This window comes from Medicago sativa, chromosome 4 (genome assembly GCF_051527215.1).
Source record: "Medicago sativa cultivar Bolivia chromosome 4, Bolivia_mono, whole genome shotgun sequence".
Lineage (NCBI taxonomy): Eukaryota > Viridiplantae > Streptophyta > Magnoliopsida > Fabales > Fabaceae > Medicago > Medicago sativa.
The window spans coordinates 58,246,918-58,267,117 of record NC_140752.1 but is presented as its reverse complement, the minus strand read 5'-3'; the positions used below and the strand labels follow the sequence as shown (position 1 = coordinate 58,267,117).

General features: G+C 31.6%; 2 protein-coding genes and 1 non-coding gene across 6 annotated transcripts in view; all 3 read left to right on the top strand.

The window, feature by feature from the left end:
* Positions 1-2,861: 2,861 nt before the first annotated feature.
* TRNAS-GCU (transfer RNA serine (anticodon GCU)) lies at positions 2,862-2,943 on the top strand. The gene has a single exon. It is a non-coding gene; the product is annotated as a tRNA-Ser (tRNA).
* A 3,915-nt stretch (positions 2,944-6,858) lies between these two features.
* LOC146930209 (F-box/LRR-repeat protein At4g14103-like) lies at positions 6,859-19,094 on the top strand. 2 transcript variants are annotated; one of them, XM_085701823.1, is made up of 6 exons: positions 6,859-7,131; positions 7,495-7,555; positions 8,219-9,234; positions 9,330-9,482; positions 10,159-10,428; positions 10,780-11,415. In XM_085701823.1, the coding sequence occupies exons 3-6, from the start codon at positions 8,227-8,229 to the stop codon at positions 10,846-10,848; spliced, it is 1,500 nt and encodes a 499-aa protein (XP_085557949.1). In that variant the 5' UTR covers positions 6,859-7,131; positions 7,495-7,555; positions 8,219-8,226; the 3' UTR covers positions 10,849-11,415. The 2 variants fall into 2 exon arrangements, with proteins under 2 accessions (XP_085557949.1, XP_085557950.1); XM_085701824.1 differs by lacking the exons at positions 8,219-9,234; positions 9,330-9,482; positions 10,159-10,428; positions 10,780-11,415 and adding exons at positions 16,503-17,500; positions 17,596-17,748; positions 18,071-18,340; positions 18,758-19,094 and having other exon boundaries at positions 7,097-7,131.
* LOC146930205 (FBD-associated F-box protein At2g26860-like) overlaps positions 15,162-20,200 on the top strand; it is a 36,099-nt gene continuing 31,060 nt past the window's right edge. For all 3 annotated transcript variants that reach the window (XM_085701820.1, XM_085701818.1, XM_085701819.1), the window contains exon 1: positions 15,162-15,304. The gene's annotated coding sequence lies outside the window, so the exon portion shown is untranslated. The remainder of the gene's footprint in view (positions 15,305-20,200) is intronic.

The window sequence follows — 20,200 nt, the reverse complement described above, 5'->3', positions numbered from 1 at the left end:
TTTAGAAAATCAAGACACTTTATCAATGAATTCTCTCAAAAAAAAAAATAAAAATCAATGAATGATTATGTTTTTGTGAATAATAAATATGCAAAGTTTGGGATGAGTGGCAGTAGTTAGAAAGTTAAGACTAATGGAATTTATGAAAATTACGTAATTTGTGAGTGTGACATGGAAAGACTTGGAGAGTGGTAGCAGTTGATTGAAGTTGAACCTTAATCCTGATTCTCTTAAAAAAAAAGAATCGTAATTTTCAAACTTTTGAATTATAAAATTATATATCCAAGTTTTATAAACATTATTCATCTTAGAAGAAGATTTGATTTAGTAATTTTAATATATCTTTTATTGAGTATAGTATTTTTAGTATATATTTGGATGTCTTTTTTCTTTGTCTAAGTAACTTTGCCACACCTGTGATGTGACCCTTGCTTTGGTAGTTTGGCCATGATCGGCATATCAAACGATTGAAAGAAAAGAAAAGAAAAGAAAAAAGTAATATTCTTTATTCACCAAAGAAATCTAAGATCTATAGTACCAAATCTGAAAGGAAGCTTTCATTACGCAACATATGTATGAACAAGCACCACATGAAGAAGTTGAGGAGCACACTAGTACGAAATCTTAAGGGGGAGCTTTCATGATGCCAACATATGTAGCAAGAAGTATAAGGATGACATTGATGTAAAACTAATTCTAAAGTAGCAGTGGAGTCTAACTCAGGAGGAGTTATGTTCATATACCAAAATGACAAGTAATTTAGCCAGCAAGCAAGTAGCTATTGCACCACGACTTTCTAAAAATACCACCAATTCCTTGTCATCCAAACACATTATAAGGAGAGGAAAATTTGAGTGAACTATGTTACTTTACTTGAGAGAATATACTTTGGTTAATTTGCTTATATGGCAAATGACAACATCTCCTCATTTTTTAGGCTAGAGAGTTCTACACCCATAAAGAACATAAAGTGATGATCCTACCCACGTCGAGTGAGTTATTTATACATACAAACTTCTCTCAACTATACTTTGGTTCAATCACTTTTTAAGTTGGTTCAAACGATCTTAAAAGTGTTAGCAACAGTTAACTGCCATTGAAAAATTCCGAGCGACAGTTAACTGCCGCTGATATTAGGGAATGAGCAATTTCATAAGCGAGAAAAGTAATTTTCCTATTATATTTGGACTAGCATCTTATTAGTTAATTGGGTCTAACACTTGATTAGTCCAATGGACTGATCAAGTTTACAATCCAACATCAACATGAACTACGGTGAACAATAATCTTTCCTAATCTTGATGATGCTATCCAAAGAAAGAGATCAAACAACTTGTACTTGGGAATTATAAGTAGTTCCTTTCTCAAAGTCTGCATCACTATGGAGAAATATGAATAAATCTCATTCAAGCTGCATTACCAAGTCAGCCACTTATATCGAGCACTTCATAATTTGTTTATTGCTTTTAAAGAAACCAAGAAGTAATCATTAAGAAGGATAAGATTGGTTGATTTAGCATGTTTTCAAGAATATGACTTTTCCTCATAGTAACTTGTTCACCAAGAATATGACTTTTGCTAATAGAAAAGCTTGTTTTTAGTAAAAGCCTAAAATGTATAAGACATGCCAAATGGGAACAACTTTTTGGGCAGTTCCTTAATGTGTAAATTAAAGTAAAGATTCACAAGGAATGCTCCTAGAATGCAGCTGTAACACATCAAGAATCTGAGTTGTTAAGCTGTTAAAGAACCAATCACAATCATGATAATGTCTTTAAGCAGAAAATGTGATAAATTAATGTGGAGTGTAGTTTAGGATTTTCTAATCAAGTAAATACTAAGTCCTCCTTTGGATTTAGGTTGAGTTGCTGTCTTCCAAATTTCAATTAACAGCCAAAGTTAGTTGTTACTATCTTTGTCCCACAACAACTACCATATTTGCAAAAAAAATTCCTTAAAATAAAGTCTTTTTTTTTTCAATTTAAAATTTATCAATTTTTTTTTTAATTATACCCTCTAATTAACATGTGAAAAGGTATTTTGACATCAAATTCAACAACAAATTAGATGGTTAAAGTAATTAAGTTGATGGTCATTGAATATTATGAAGAGTTACATCTCATGAACCATTTACCGAACTAATTAGGTATCAACGGTTTTGAACGTCATTAACCACCGATTTTCAATACATGAAAATAATGCAAGGGAAAGGAAGTGTGAAAACATAACCCATAATGTAAGTTGAGGTCAATAATAGTCATTAATCTAGTATCAAGTTATTATTTCACATCATTATAATTAAATTTTCAAACAAAATATTGATCTAGTACTATATTTTTTGAAGGTAAATATTGATCTAGTACTTTTTCATCCCAAAATGAGTCCTATTAATTATGCTTCAAGTGGCTGATCTTTCTACAGTTTTAAAATTGAGAACTGTACTTGCTGCAACTCCTGTGAGTTTGTAAGCAGACTGTGCACAAAGGGATTGAAGAAGAATTTAGTGAAATAATTAAAGCAAAATAATGAAAAACTGTGACCAAATATCAGTTCATTTGTGGTTATATTCTGCATTATCGACAACTTATTTATTGAAGTTTTTGTTGCTCAAAGTAGTCCCACTTATGAATAAACATCGAAACCGATCTGATACTGTTCACCCGATAGCAGTTCATCAAACGGATTTTTGATAGACTCTAACACCATACATTACCAATTTTATCTTTTTTGGGCTCTATCATGCTATTCATCACATTGAACTGATACAAAATCACACATTTTAGCATATAGTTTTGGTTGGATTAAAAAACTATGACTTTGTGATGTTATACATCAGTACGTTCAAGTGAGTATCAACAAAAGTCGCTTTGGCCGAGTGGTTAAGGCGTGTGCCTGCTAAGTACATGGGGTTTCCCCGCGAGAGTTCGAATCTCTCAGGCGACGTTTTTGATTTGCTCTTTCAAACTACTCTCAGGCGACGTTTTTGATTTATAATTTTTTTTCTTTCCTTTTATTTCAATTTTTATCACTCGGCATGTTTTGCTTTTCTCATTAATTAATAAAATAAAATATTGATTCCGATAAAATTAATGTAAAGGGTCGGTTAGGGATTTAGGATATGTTTATTTTGTTCAAAATTAATTTAATAACAGTTTTGTTTTAATTAATTGATTTAAAACTTGATTAATCTTATAAAAAAAACTAATTTTTTTATCCCTCTATTATAATAAATCTTCAATTTTGATCCTATTTTTTTTTATTTGTCATACATGAGGTATTGGTGTATTTTAACGATATTATTATTAATTTATTTCAGAGAAACGGTATTATTATTAATGAAATGTTATAAACACCTTTATTTGAAAAAAGAATAAAAGGTAAATATTTATCACTAATACTTGAAAAGTGTGAGACAAATATTGGTCACTCTGACTAATATTAAAAAAAAACAGGAAAAATATTAATACATAAAAAAATATAAGACAAATATTAATACATAAAAAAATATAATACAAATATTTGTCATTGATTGATATAACAAACATAGGACAAAAAATTTGTCACACATAAATAAAATAAAAAAGAGAAAAATATTTGTTAGTGATACATAAAGAAAAAAGAACAAATATTTCTCATAAATACATGAGATAAATATTTGAAGGGAAAATTAAATATGTTTCAAATTTGCAAAAATTAATTATGACAGTTTGGTGCAAGTATTCAAAATCAAATCATCCATAAAAAAAATCGAATCATAATGACAATAATCATTTCATTCAACTAGGTTGAAAGTAACTAGTTATTCCATGGAAAAACAAGCTTTTTATTACTTATGTTGTTTAACTTCAACTATATCGGTTAAATTTTATGTTATATTTCTTTAATTAATCGAATATATTATCCATTTTATGTTTGGCTAGCACATGTTTATCAAATCTCAAATTATTCATACATCCCCAATTAAGTCAAATTGTATTAGTAATAATAGCTTAAGTACTATGGCTTTTGACATGTGAGCTCCAGTTTCTATCAAAGATAAACAACAAAACAACAAAAGAAGAAAGGTCCTTGCTAAAAAAAGGAGAAGAAAGGTCCAAAAACAATCAATAGTTGAAGGAGAGCACTCAAAGAAGAGATGATGAGTACTTTCATAAGCTCGTTGACATAAACTACAACAAGATACCATAACAAGGTTCTGGGTAGGTTGCAATGTAGGAGACTACATCAATTTGCATCAAAGGAAGAGTCTCTGTGTTGGAAGACACATACAAGCATCCTTGAAATTCATGAAACCATCTTCAAATCCTCCCAAATTAAGGAAGCATGAATAAGTATAATAGGAATGGTTCATCCCATCCCATAATTTCAAAAGCAAGTAAGGGAGTTTTTTGTTTGTTGAATAATGCGAGGAATCATTCATTCACCATTTACTATGAAACCCTAATCCTTAAGGCAATAGTGGTGAAAGTTTGAACAAATGTGAACGCGAGCTTCAAGCCCAAAATAGATCGGATAGCAAGATTAAAATGCAAACAACACAAATCCAAGCGTGAAATTCAAACCTAGTTCCAGATCGAAACACAAAAAGCAAATAAGTTCAGAAATAGCGACGAAAGTATGAGTAACTCATATCATATGCTTCAATTAATAATATTTTCTCTTATCACTCTTATATGGTTCATGCCCTTGGTCATTCACATGTACGTAATGTATGTTCGACAGAACCCCCTACTAATGATTATATTAAAGTCAATGTGGATGATTCTTCCTTTGAAAACCCATGTTACGGTCCTTAAACTTTAAAATATACCAATTTGGTCCCTTAACTTTTGCAAATTAATACAACTTGACATCTTGACTTCTAAAATTATAATATCGCATTCTATTGATGGATAAAATTGCATTAACTTACACAAGATAAAGTGTCAAATTACATTAACTTACACAAGATAAGGAACCTAGTTGCATTAACTTGGTCTCTTAACTTTTCTTGGTGTTATTAACTTGACTAATGAGATGTTTTTTTACAACCATACCGTTGGACTTCCGACACATACATCCCAATTTTACTTTGGGAAATGTACGTTAACTTGTGCCCTTAAGACACAAATTAATGAATCAAATATAGAAATAGTAGATTGGAATGTGTGCATTACATTTAATCTTTAACTTTTTAATGAATTGAATGCACAAAATTTTAGAGAATATTTCTATTTTTAGGTTTCTTAACTTGTGCCCTTAGGGCACAAGTTAACACTACCCTTTTACTTTTATTTATGTGAGGAGACACTTGGTGGTATTTAATGACTCAGTTGCTTCAATCTCATGATATTCATCAAATAAAACAGCTTATTGCATATCAATTTTGGGTGAACCCGGTGTAAAAGAATGAAAAATGATCATGCTACCCATACCATTTTTTTAGCGGATAGCCATATCAAATTGGTCAATTGAAATAAAAAAAAACTAAATTAATTATATAATTAAGGATTTTAATGAATTAAAATAGAGGGTGTTAGAGTGTCCTCATCAACTTAGCTCAGCTGGTAAGGACAATGCATAATATATGCAAGGTCCGGGGGTTCGAACCCCGGACACCACAAAAAAAGAGAGGGTGTTAGAGCGGCTTAAGCTTAAAAGAACACGGTTTTGTAATATAAACCACATTAACCACTCTTGCAAAACGTGGTCTAAGAGGATTCTCTCTCTCTCTCTCTCTCTCTCTCTCTCTCTATCTCTCTCTCTCTCTCTCTCTCTCTCAGTTTGATTAAGATGAAAAAATAATAATAATTATATATTAGAATTTAATTATTATAATCTATCAATATATAGATATTTTACACATGCATTTCATGATGTGTTGTCAAATCAATTAATGGATATGTAAAAACAAAATCAATTCTTTAGATGCATGTGTAAATATTACCAAGAGCGCTTAAATCATTCAGTGATGTGTTGTCAAATCAATTAATGAATAGAAAAACAAATAAATGAGCTATCATGTTTTTTTTTTGACCAAAAGCTATCATGTTTTTTAGATGCATGTGTAATTTTTTTTCAAGAGCGCTTAAATAAGATGATAAAAGTCTCTTCTAACTTAACCAATGTTCTGAGTTTGAATTCAATATTGGACATACAAAAGTTTTAAAACTCTTAAGGAGAGTCATCGTCCATTTGAATTCAACAAGGTTTCAGAGATTAATCTCTGCAAATTACACACAGAGGATACCCTATTTACGTTAAAAGAAAGATGCATGTGTAAAATTTTGCACACTAATAGAATATACTAACTAAACTATTATATTATTGGCCAAACATATTTATTCACAATTACCAATCAAGTGACAAAAATGATAAATTTGTTAAATCAAACTTTCATAGATCAGAGTTTGAACCAACTCTTCCATTTGATTGTATTGTATGGTTTATAAAAAACACATGCATTTTTGTTTTTGATGAAATAAATGATACACACATTTTATTTATGCAAGAGATAGTCGTACTTTATTTTGGTGTTAACCTTTCGATTGGTTTTTTTAAGGAAAAAAAAATGAGTTTTAGTATATTTGGGGTAATAGTTATTTTGATCTCTGAATCTGTAATGAGTAGTCACAATAGTCTCTTGATGTATAAAAAATTCAAAATAATCTTTGACAGTGCAATTCGTTATTCAAAATAATCATTGATGTTAAAATGCTTCATTAATAGTGACATATTAATCATTCAATATACTTACTTTGTTCATATCATTCCTTATTGGTACTTACTTATTGTCATTTTAGTCCTTATATGAAAAGAGTTATGATAAGCATTGGGATGTTATTTTAAAGTCCGAGACTATTTTAACCAACAAAATAAACAATCAAAAACTATTTTAGAATTTTGATAAGGACTATTGTAATTACTTGTTCCATTAAGTACCAAAGTTTATAATGATTTGAATCCAATTAATTTGTTAAAGTTAAGACACGCCGAGTATTTTTCTCACTCATATTCTCTCCAACACTCACTCACTCACTCAAAAACGTTTCACATCTCTTCAACATTTCTAAACATTTATCTGCTTCAACATTCTCGAATCAAAAGCAATTTCTTAGGGTTTTATACTTCATTCGTTCATTCGTTCTTAGCGTAATTCTCAATTCTTGTTATGTGCTTCAAATTTCAATCAATGTCTTTTGTTTCAACTGATTTTCATCATTCAAATTCTTCACATTTCCCCTTTGTTTTTTATGCACTTAACATGTTTGTTTAAAGTCCTCATACACTTTCTTCAAATTCTGATCTCAGAAACTTTTTCTATTCAGCTTAATCTGTGTTTTGATTTTGCTGTTATATCACATTTGCAATTTAACAATGCTCATAATACTTAATTGCATTCAGATTCATAAACTTCTTTTTTTGTTATTATAAATTGAGCAAACGATACCTTAATGTTATATAAATTTGCAGCACTATTCTTGATTTCTAATCGATATTTGTTTGTTTCTACAGAAAAACGCGAATACAACAACGTTCACCTCTTTCCATTACTCTGAACTCACGAATTCAAAAGGTGCGTGTGAGATCACCGTCGTTCTTTTTCTCTGATTGTTTTTCAATTAAGTTTTCGACTCAATTTTCACTACTGCTAATTTGAGTTCAAAAAGTGATTTTAGAGTTTCTGTTAGCCGTTGGTTTTTTTGTTGTTACTGTACAAATTTTGACCAATTTTGAGTTTAATTTTAAAAAATATTATGTATTGTTCGTTATGATTTATAAGATCGATGTACATTGCATTTTCAAGTTTCTTGTTGTAGTATAAACCAAAAAATGTCATTGGAACTTTGCAGTTGAATTTACATGCATTTTCACTGTTATTCATTCCTCTATTTTCCATTGTTTTCTATTCATTGATCATTTTGTACCTATTTCTAAGATTTTAAGTTATTATGTATTGTTCGTTATGATTTGTAAGATCGATGTACATTGCATTTTCAAGTGTCTTGTTGTAGTATAAACCAAAAAACGTCATTGGAACTTAGCACTTGAATTTCTGACTTACTAAAATCATCGTGCATTCTGACTGTTTTTATCACTTCTCGCAAGTGTCCCTTGTCGAAATCATGTTTATGATTTGTTACTTCTGGAATCTAATTTTATTGAAATTGTGTTAATCTCTCTGTTTATTGCTAATGAATTCTCTTCAATCATGTCATACCTTTCCTCCTGTGTTCAGCTAAGGTCATGGCGTGCTCTGATGAGGAACATGATCGATTAAGCAATCTCTCAGACGATTTGATTTGTCATATTTTGTCTTTCCTATCAACCAAAGAGTGTTATAGAACATGTGTTCTATCCAAAAGATGGGAGTCAGTCTGCACCAAGATTCCCAACCTTCACTTTCAATTACCAGAGATTTCAGACCCTGTGATATCGAAAGAAGAAATCCTATCTTTACAGCTTGCTTTCGTAAGACGCGACAAAAATAAAAGAAAACTAACGTTTGATAGTGAGAAAGGCTACCAGCCATACCAGCCACTTGATGTACACATGTGGGTTTCAAAGGCATTTGTAAATTTTGCTCTCCTAAGACGCACCGAAAATATAAGAAAACTTAGGCTTCATAGTGACAAAGGCTGTCAACCACATGATGTGCACATGTGGGTTTCAAAGGCATTAGATCTCAAGGTCCAGGAACTTGACCTGGATTTGTTTCTGCATGAAAAAATCTTATTGCCGCTCCGGCTTTCCACGTGTGAGTCACTCGTTGTCTTAAAATTGCGGGGCAGAATTCAACCAACACTCAATTCCTCTTTTCATGTATATTTACCGTCACTAAAGATTCTTCATCTCCATGAAACTGTGATGTATTCTATCTTTGAGGATAGTATAGAGTATGATCTCAATAATTTTCTATCTGGTTGTCCTCGTCTGGAGGAACTTCTTTTAAATGAGACCTTTCGAATACCCATCAACATCTCATTTCACTTATTGAAGAGATTATTCCTTTATTTATTTATGCCTACTTCTGTTATTACGTGTTGTCCACTACAAATTAATGCCCCATCACTCGAAGTTCTTTCTATTACTGATTTTTCATTGAAACCTAGAAAGTATGAGTTTGCAAGCTTGTCCAATCTTGATCGAGCTAGGCTTTCCATTTGTAAGCTTCCGGATTTTAACAATTTGTATATACTCTGGAAAGGACTTTCTAATGTCAAATCATTGGCTCTCGGTTCTAACACTTTTCATGTAAGTTTAATAAAATCTTTTCCTTTTCAATTACAAGTTCCATATTTAGTCACCCAGATGCAATTCTATTCTCATTTTATTATTTTGTTATGCAGTTTCTCAGCATGGAGGACAAACTTGACAACTTACATCTTCTCACTTTTCACAGTTTGTTATATTTATCGGTTGAAATATCCGAGAGTTGCAGTTGGAATATGCTCGTCAGCTTTCTGCAGAATGCTCCAAAACTTAAGGATCTTGCAGTTAAGGTGTGTATGATGTTTTTTTAACTATATTCGCACAATGTTGTTTTTAAAAATAAAATATAATAATCTCAAATCTGGCACAAGATGAGTAAAGACTTAGCAAAAGATACATGGAGTTTGCAAATAAAACTAATAGAACTCAATGAAACAGTAAGGTAAAGGAAGAAAAATGGAAACTGTAATTGTATTATCAGAGAAAATAACAATTACAATGGTGGAAAATAGTAAAAAGATAACAGACTGATACAATTGATAGCAAGCTACCAACCCCAAAGCACTAGGCTCCCACAAATCACTCAATGTGAAATGTTCTACTAACAGAATGCTTAGCTGCCTTGCTCTCCCCTCTAACAACCTTATATAAAGCTACTCATAGACACGTCATCCTCTTGTAACTCCTTTCTCACGTTTCCTTTCATACACTCTCCATATTTTGGGCTTAGGCCCAACGTCTAGACCCACCTCCTTATCCATGTTTCTATCAAAAACCGATAAACAAATTAATTAATTCAAAACAATAGATATCTGATCTATATTTGTGTAGATTTTCCTACCAATTTAACCTTCTTTTAAACTATTTTATTTACAATTTTATCGTTATTTACTTAATAATATAACCGAAACTATTTACAATATATCAGTTGAAAAATTCTAATGATAATTTTTGGTTTACATGCAGAGAAAAATTCAAATCAATTCCCGAAGAAAGGAGGTTGGAAACTCGAGTTGGGTGGAGCCATCAGTGACTCCGGCATGTCTTACAACCAGTCTCGTTACATTTGAATTTAAAGGAATTCAAGACATAGAAACTGAGTTGGACTTTACGCGATATATTGTAAGTCACTCAAGTAAGTTAGAGAAGGTAAAGATTTTCACACCCAGTTTAAAGAAAAGAAGAGTAGAAAAAAGTTTGCGCAAGGGGTCAAAGAAATCCTCCGTACCAGTATGGGTATGAAGTTTACAGACTTTCTCTTCTTCCATACAAAGTTTATATACTTTATTTCTTAATGGAAAAAGTTGGCATGTTAATATTTGTTGGTATGATGTTGTGGGGTGGTGATAGAACTTTCATCCTCTCTTATTGTTCTAGACATTAACTCCGACCGTCAACACAACTTTATATCTCTTGACTTTGTATATACTATTACATTCGTGGTTGAGAATAAGACTTTTTCTTAAAATAAATAAATTTTTTGCTCTTAAATTTTTTAATTATATTAATTTATTTTATCGTTATACTCTAATGATTTTATCATTTATGGTTATAATCTAAAAATTAATTATTCAATATTTGCTACAGGATATTAATTCAATTGAAGATCATTTGGATGCCTTCAAGGATTCAATGAAGACCACTCGACACTTTTAATCTAGTTATATCAAAACTTATAGTGGTTTGTTGCATAGAATTCTCTAATGATGAAGAGCAAGTTTTATGTTAGATATAAAACATGTTTCTTTTTTCTTCATTCATCTGGTAAGTACCAGCAGTACAAGTTTTTTTTACTGATAGATTAAAAGTGTTATGCAAAGTCAGTTTTTTTTACTGTTATCCAACAGGAACTATTGCTTCTAAATCGAAACTGTCCTGCGTGGGACTTGCCTGTAAATGTTCAGTCTTGTTCTTCCATATTTGTCAGAGTATACAATTTCATCTAATTTCATCCAATGAAGGAGTGTTATATTCCAATGTGAAGTTGATTGGAATTGATGCCCCTATGTGTGTGTCTGTTGTTTATTCTACGATGAAATCAAATTTTATGCTGGAACTGCTTGTGTGGATATAGTCAGACACGTTGACTGGATAATGACTGCTTGTGTTGTGTGTGCTTTAGCATATCTAATTATTGTATTTTCAGAATTATTGTGGCAACTATGTTAGACCTTGAATCAATTAAGCTGCAAGCTCCTACTGCAGAGTACAATCCCCAGGCAAGTTTTGTTTATTAATTGTGAATGACACTCACATTTACAAGCGCATGCCACATATTGTGTTGTTTTTGCATCCCAAGTTCAATGAAGGTTTGATTAGGTTTTTGTTCAGTTTTGGTGTTTGGTCATCTTGCCCTTTCAATAACTTCAGTCTTTCTGTATTATCTAGAGAAGCTTGGTTGATCTATGAGATTTTCTAGTAATATTACCACAATCTGAGAGAGAGGGAGGGACAAAATCGCATCCTAAATGATTATCAATACTAGAAATCAGGGAGTGTGAAATAACTTTCCATAAAACCTGACGGAACTTTTTCATTTCTAAGATAAGGATAAGATTACATGAAAATTAAAGAGATTTCAAAAGATTTAAGGCCTCTGTTTTTTTCTCTGATAGAGTAAGGAAGTCTATCTGTGACACACATAACACATGCAATTTGAAAAAGATGAGACCAAACCTCAAATTACCTCCATTTTTTTTGTTTTTATTATCTATTTTATGTTCTGGGGGGATGAGGAGTGGACAACTCATAGGCACACACATACTCAGACTTAGCAATCAGAATGGTACCTATTAGTGCCTGAAACTCATTAGGGGTGTAAAGAATGGCACCTTTACACATATAAGTTCATTTATCTCCAGTTAGTGCTTTGCAAATCATGTACTCTTAATGATACCTGCTTTGAGATTGTGACTGTTTATTTCTTTTAGGAGTAATTTGATATTGACAATTTGACAGGATATATTGTAATTTGATCTTAATGATACTTGCTTGTGTTGTGACACTAATAATTTTAGAAAATGAGTTCATAAAATATTATCACATGTGTCAGTGTCAAATACGAACATGTGTCAGAGACCAAATACACGTAGAATCAGAATGGTTGGTGTGCTACAAAGGCATTGGTAAATCTTGAGTAGTAAAGTTCAACTTGATGATCAAAAGCTTATTGCAGTAATTATGTGTATATCAGTACACAAAAGCAAACAATTAAACGGGATGATGACTTAGTTTAAGCTCCTCATTAATTTCAAGCTTGTCATTTCCAATTGCTAAATCCACAATAACAAAATGATGAATTAGTTGTTTTCTCACTACTAACTTAAAGCAACTGGTTTTATGCACATACTTCCAGAATTATTTGAGAGGGGGAATTTTCCTCTTACTTGACTTGTTGCTACGTTGTCTTCTATAAGATCTTTGATGGTTGATTAATTTGCTTCTTGTTATTATCAAAGCCAACATTTTAATTTGCTTATCAAGAAATGGGAAATGGATATGATGGTCACATACATGTTCATACACATGCTACAAATGGTCAGGCTCATGGTTCAACTAACAAGTAAGATCAATGAGTTGTTGCCAAATACATAAATATTTGTTATTTGTTTATTTTGTATTTTGTCATCATTACCAATAGCTTGAGCAACTAAAACAAACTTCTATCTTTTTTCTTTGGGTCGAGAGACAAACTTCTATCTTAAAGCTTGCAACAAAGGAGGAAGAACCTACCTGAACAAAAAACACTTTGGTTGTCTTTGTTGTTAAGTAATTTTTATTTCAAAATGTATAGCCTTATTATTATACCATGATTGGTAATTTGATCGCATCCACTAATGTTTTTAATTACTAAACATGTAGTTGCTATTAGATTAAAGTTATGAACTTTGAACTTGGGATAAGTTGATAAAATGAGTGAGCACGACATTAGTTATAGGTTTAAATATGTTTTTGATGGTTGTTATAAATATTTTAACTTTTCATTTTAGTTTTCCTAATTTCTTTTTTCGACTTTTGATCTTTCAAAAGATTTGCTTTGCATCACCACTTTTGGTCTCTGCATTGAAGTCAACTCATCTGTATCATTCAAAATTTCGAATGAGATTTTGCCCGAATGTTTAGAATATTATAAGAAAATATGAATTAAATATGAATTTTTAAGTGTCAAAAGCATAAAAATTCATATTTAATTCATCCATTGTTAAAAAGAATTAAAATTTTGCAAAAAAGAATTCAATAATGTACTAAACTTGACTGCGGAAAAAAATTCAAAATTTCGAATGATACACGAGTTTAGTTAAAACAAGGTCCAAACATGGCGATGCAAAATTTTGAGGAACTAAAAGTCGAAGGAAATCTTTAGGAGGACTAAAACAAAAAGTTGAAATATTTATAAGGACAAAAAACATATTTAACCATTATTTCTAATGAATTAAACCTATACCATTTCCGAGAAAAACTGATAAGATTGCACCCTTCATTTTTATTTAAAAAATTAAAATATTGTGTGAGCCAAACTAACACTAAGCTTGAATTACAACATGGTAATGATTTGCGTCACACGATCCAATATGTGTTAGAGTCCGCCATTCATTTACGGTCACATATCATAATAGGTACATAGTCAGATTTACCTTTATCAAGAGCTCATTGGGAACAATTATTCCACAATTGCCCTCCATAATACCCCCTCAGAAAGCATCCATTTAAATCACCATGATGCAGGATTAATGTGATATTTTCTTCCATCCTACGGATTTTGGGAACATTAGTCATAATCACAAACAAAACAACAACAAAATGCAAATCAGCATTCACTACCATAGAAAAGATACCCTTTTTAGAAATTGTGTTAATCAACTAATAATTTCCTTCATTACTTATCTCATGTTCATCAATTTTAGTAACCAACCAAAAAACAACAAATTTTTAATTTTAAACTGAAAACCATAAACTGGAGAGATGAAGATGGTGAAGGTTTTAGTGAGAAGGAGAAGAGTCAGGGACCGGTTTGATGTTTCTGAATGAAATGTGAGGATGGAAGGATGGGTAAAAGAGGAAAAAAAAATTGGAAGTGAAAAGTGGAATTTGTACCGTTTCATTCAAAATGGTCCTTGTACACGTGGAGGACTAGATGACACGTAACATAACATGCAGATTGACACATCAACTTCACTAATAGAGTGATTGGACGGAGGGATGAATTTGATGGATGTCCGTTAAATTCACGGACTAATTGGATATTTCAACAAATTGAGAGACAAATTGCAAATTCAAGGATAAAGTTTATGATTCACTCGATAAATTTTTTCATATTTAAAATCTTCAAATAGTGTGCGAGGTATTTCCCATTGACAAAATAGGGGAATTAACCATTCAATGTGATTTATTTACTCTGTGTCCCATATTATGTGACCCATTTGACTATTTCACGTATGTTAATGCACAATTTTGAACTTAAATATCTTTAAGAGAAATGATATTTGAACAACCACTTTTAAACAACTTTTGTGACAATTTTCTCTCTCATACTCACATTATACTTTTATTCTCTCTTCCTTTTTCTCCTTCTATTGTTATTGTCCAATAAGAAGAGAGAAAAAAAGGTTGTCATTAAAGTTGTTTGATTTTGGTTGTCAAAATATCACTCCTCTATCTTTAATAATCTATGAGAAAAAATTATTAAAATTTGATATTTTAAAAATATTCATCAACACGAATCTTATATGCTATATTTTGTCTTTGTATATTGGTAGAAAAATAGGGTCTATTTGAATAGAACATATTTTTAAATTAAGTTATTTAAAATGGGGGAGAGAGTCTAGAAGTCATAGCTCAATTTGCAAATGTCGAAGTTGCAAGGTCGAACGTCATGACCCAGGTTCGAACTCGGAACCTCCCATTTACCGCTTCATCTAAGAAAAAAAAATAAATAAATGGGGGGAGGGAGTAGATAGAAGGACACACACGTATTTTTTGTCTCATCCATCTCTCACTCACTCACTCACTCACGTTTCTCATTTCTCAAAGTTTCTTCTCTGTGTAACGCAACTTCTTAGGGTTTCTATTTCATTCATTCATTCTTAGGGTTTCAAAATCAAATCCTTCTTAGGTAATTCTCAATTCTGATTCCATTAATGTCTTTTGTTTCATATACGATCTTCACATTTCAACGTTTTTTTATTATGCACTTAACATGTTTGTTAAAACTCCTCATAGAGTTTCTTCAAATTTCTGACTTAATAAAATCATGTCTATAATTATGACAGCTTCAGTAACATTATTCATGAATTGGGGTTGGTTTTATAGGAATTGTGGTAACTGAAAGTTTTCTAGTACTGATTTTTCTCTCTTTTGGGACAATGGTAGCAATCTTTTATGATATTGTTTCATGGATTCTAAATGGGAAGACACAAAGTTTAAACCTTTATCAGAAAAATGTGAAAACCTTAAACTTGGTATCAGAGAAAATGTTGAGTTAACTGTTTGAAGAAACTCAATCATAGCTTGTAACATTTTCAAATCATGGTTGGAAGTAGCTGAGTTAAGGGTAAAACAGTCCAAATCCAAAAGCAATGGAAACTTTGATGTCTTGTTCTAAACCCCATCTTTTGAGGGAATGATAGATAGAGATTTTTCAAAGAAGGCAGAACAACATTAAGGTTGTTTTAGTTTTGGTTTTGGTCTTGTTGGCAGAAAGTTGAGGTTTTTCCAACAACGTTGCTGATTTTTTATGAATGGTAATATGGGAAAATGTTTAACCTAAGCCAAGTTTCAGCTGATAAAATGTTGCTAGAGACCTTGTTAAGGTCTCTTTTTCACATGTGTGCATTCTGACTCTTTTTATTACATATTGCAAGTTTCCCTTGTCGAAATCATGTCTATAATTAGAGAAATGATATTTTGACAACCACTTTTTGACAATTTTTGGACAACTTTCTCTCTCATACTCACATGATGTTGTTATCCTCTCTCTTCCTTTTTCTCTCTCCATTGTTTTTGACCAATAAGAAGTGAGAAAAACAAGGTTGTCAACAAAGTTGTCATCAAATGGATGTCAAAATATCATTACTCCTATAATTATGACAGCTTCAGTAACATTTTTCATGTAACATTTGTAAAAACATTGCCGGGTCATTGCTACTATATACAGTTATCACGTACATTCATCCCTCTATTTTCCATCATTTTGTACCTATTCCTAAGATTTGTTACTTCTGGAATCTAATTTTATTGAAATTGCGTTAATCTCATTGTTTATTACTAATGAAATCTCTTCAATCATGTCATAACTATACTCAGGTGTTCAGCTCAGGTCATGGCGTGCTCTGATGAAGAACATGATCGATTAAGCAATCTCTCAGACGATTTGATTTATCATATTTGTTCTTTCCTATCAACAAAAGAGTGTTATAGAACATGTGTTCTATCCAAAAGATGGGAGTCGATCTGCACCAAGATTCCCAACCTTCACTTTCAATTACCAGAGATTTCAGACCCTGTGATGTCCAAAGAAGAAATCAAAAACCTTGCTTTCCAAAGACGCACCGAGAATATAGCCAAACTAATGCAAGAGAGACAGATGGGCTGCCAGCCACATGATGTACACATGTGGGTTTCAAAGGCATTTGTAGATTCTGCTCTCCTAAGACGCACCGAAAATATAAGAAAACTAAGGCTTCGTAGCGACAAAGGTTGCCTGCCACATGCTGTACACATGTGGGTTTCAAAGGCATTAGATCTCAAGGTCCAGGAACTTGACTTGGATCTGTTTCTCCATGAAAAAATCTTATTGCCGCTTAGGCTTTCCACGTGTGAGTCACTCGTGGTCTTAAAATTGCGGGGCAGAATTCAACCAACACTCAATTCTTCTTTTCATGTATATTTACCGTCACTAAAGATTCTTCATCTCTGTGAAACTGTGAGGTATTCTATGTTTGATGACGGTAAAGAGTATGATCTCAATAATTTTCTATCTGGTTGTCCACATTTGGAGGAACTTCTTTTACATGAGACCTTTGCATTACCCATCAACACCTCTTTTCACTTATTGAAGAGATTATTCCTTTGTTTATATATGCCTACTTCTGTTAAGTGTTGTCCACTACAAATTAATGCCCCGTCACTTGAAGTTCTTCATATAGCTGATCTTTCATTGACTCCTAGAAAATATGACTTCACAAACTTATCCACTCTTGATGAAGCTGCTATTTGCATTTGTAAGCGTCTGGATTTTAACAATTTGTATACACTCATGAAAGGACTTTCGAATGTCAAAACATTGGTTCTCGGTTCTAAAACTTTTCATGTAAGTTCCATAAATATTTTTCTTTTTCAATTACAAGTTCCATATTTAGTCTCCCATATTCAATTCTATTCTCATTTTATAATTTTGTTATGCAGTTTCTCAGCATGGAGGACAAACTTGACAACTTACATCTTCTCACTTTTCGCAATTTATTATATTTAACTGTTGAAATATCTGAGAATTGCAGTTGGAATATGCTCGTCAGCTTTCTACAGAATGCTCCAAAACTCAAGGATCTTGCAATTATGGTGTGTATGATGTTCTTTTAACTATATCTGCACAATTTTTCTTTTTAAAAGATGAAATATAATAGGCTCGAAAGTCTGGCACAAGAATAGCAAAGACTTGGCGAAAGATACATGGAGTTTGCAAATAAAACCGATAAACAATTTAATTAATTCTAAACAATCTATATCTGATCTATATTTGTGTAGATTTTCCTCCCAATTTAACCTTCTTTTAAACTATTTTACGTTCAATTTTATCTTTATTTACTTAATAATATAATTGAAACTATTTATTATATATCTAGTTGGAAAATTCTAACGATAATTTTTGGTTTTCATGCAGAGAAAAATTGAAATCAACTCCCAAAGAAAGGAGGTTGGAAACTCCAGATGGGTGGAGCCTTCAGTGACTCCGGCATGTCTTACAACCAGTCTCATTACATTTGAATTTAAAGGAATTCAAAACATAAAAACTGAGTTGGACTTTACGCGATATATTGTAAGTCACTCAAGTAAGTTGGAGAAGGTAAAGATTTTCACACCTACTGCAAAGAAAAGAAGAGTAGAAAAAAGTTTACGCATGGGGTCAAAGAAATCCTCCTTACTAGTATGGGTACGAAGTTTACACACTATCTTTTCTTCCATACAGAGTTTATTATATACTTTATGTTTTAATGAAAAGAGTTGGTATCTTAATATTTGTTGGTATGATGTTGTGGGGTGGTGATAGAACTTTCATCCTCTCTTACTGTTCTAGACATAAACTCCGACCAACAACACAGCTTTATCTTTATATATATATATATATATATATATATATATATATATATATATATATATATATATATATATAGACACACACACACACACAATTACATTCGTGGTTGAGAATAAGACTGTTTTTGTTAAAATAAATAAATTATATCCTCTCAAATTTTTTAATTACATTAATTTTTTTTATCTTTATACTCTAATGATTTTATCATTTATGTTTATAATCTTAAAATTAATTATTCAATATTTGTCACAGGATATTAATTCAATTGAAGATCATTTGGATTTCTCCAAGATGTCAATGAAGACCACCCCACCCTCTTAATCTACTTATCAAAAGCTTATACTGGTTTGTTGCATAGAATTCTCTAATGATGAAGAACAAGTTAGATGTTCGATATAAAACCTGTTTTTTGTTCTTCATTCATCTGATAAGTACCAGCAGTACAAGTCAACCAGATTGTGGTAATACTGATAGATTAAAAGTATTATGCAAAGTTAGTTTTTTACTGTTATCCAATATGAACTATTGATTTTAAATTGAAATTGCCCTAAATTAGACTTGCCTGTAAATGCTCAATCTATTTCTTCTATATTTGTCAAGAGTATACAATTTCATCTACTTTATATTGATATTGATACAGCTCTTTTTTGAGCTGTTCTTGCCCAATAAATAAATTTAAGTCATCAAAGCTCAGTGAGTGAGTTTTAATGAGCATATCCATAGTGAATTAGTGTTATATTGCAATGTGAAGTTGATTGGAATTGATGCCCTATGTGCGTGTCTGTTTATTCTACGATGAAATTGAAATCAAATTGTATGCTCGAACTGCTTGTGTGGATATAGTCAGACACGTTGACTGGATAATGACTGCTTGTGTTTTGTGTGCTTTACAATATCCAAATATTGTATTGCCAGACTTATTGTGTGCTTTCATAATCAATTAAGCTGCAAGCTCCTACTGCAGAGTACAATCCCCAGGCATCTCTTTTTTTTGTTTGTTCAGTTTTGGAGTTTGGTCATTTTGTCTTTCTATATGATCTATGAGATTTTATTTTGGTATTGCCACTATCTGATAGAGGGAGGGAGAAAATCACATCCTAAATGATTATCAATACTAGAAGTCAGGGTGTGAGATTACATGTTTTCTTGCATAGATTACATGAAAAGTAAAGAGATTTCAAAAGATTTAAGGCCGCTGTTTTTCGTTCTGAAAGAGTAAGACCAAACCTCACGGTACCTCATATGTTTAAGATGATATAAGTTGCGTATCATTCATTCCATGAGAGTAAGGAAGTGTATCTGTGACAACAACTAAAACTTTAGAATAAATCATTTCATGATCGTCTATTAATTGAAATTAGATTTAATTTTTTTTCTTTCATAAGTCTTTTTCAATAAGCGACAATCTGAATCAAGGCAACATTTGTTAAATTATTTTTCATAACAATTAGCTTTTACACTCAAAATGCTTTGACATGAAACAATATTTCACTTGTTATGCACAACTTTAACAAAACCAAAATATCGTATATTCTCAACAACTTAAAATTTCTACACCCTTGACCATATGTTTTGACTAATTGTGGTTGTTTAGTGGGTTCATGTATTACTTTTTTTTTTCCCCAAATTAAAGTTGTGTTACCCAGATATCAACTTAGGAAGGTTATTCATAGGAATGAATTTCTCATCCATGAA

Coding starts and splice junctions, on each gene's coding strand:
- LOC146930209 (XM_085701823.1), top strand. CDS start 8,227: ATGGCGTGCTCTGATGAGGAACATGATCGATTAAGCAATCTCTCAGAC. Junction 9,235..9,329: donor TCGGTTCTAACACTTTTCAT/GTAAGTTTAATA, acceptor TTTGTTATGCAG/TTTCTCAGCATGGAGGACAA. Junction 9,483..10,158: donor TTAAGGATCTTGCAGTTAAG/GTGTGTATGATG, acceptor GTTTACATGCAG/AGAAAAATTCAAATCAATTC.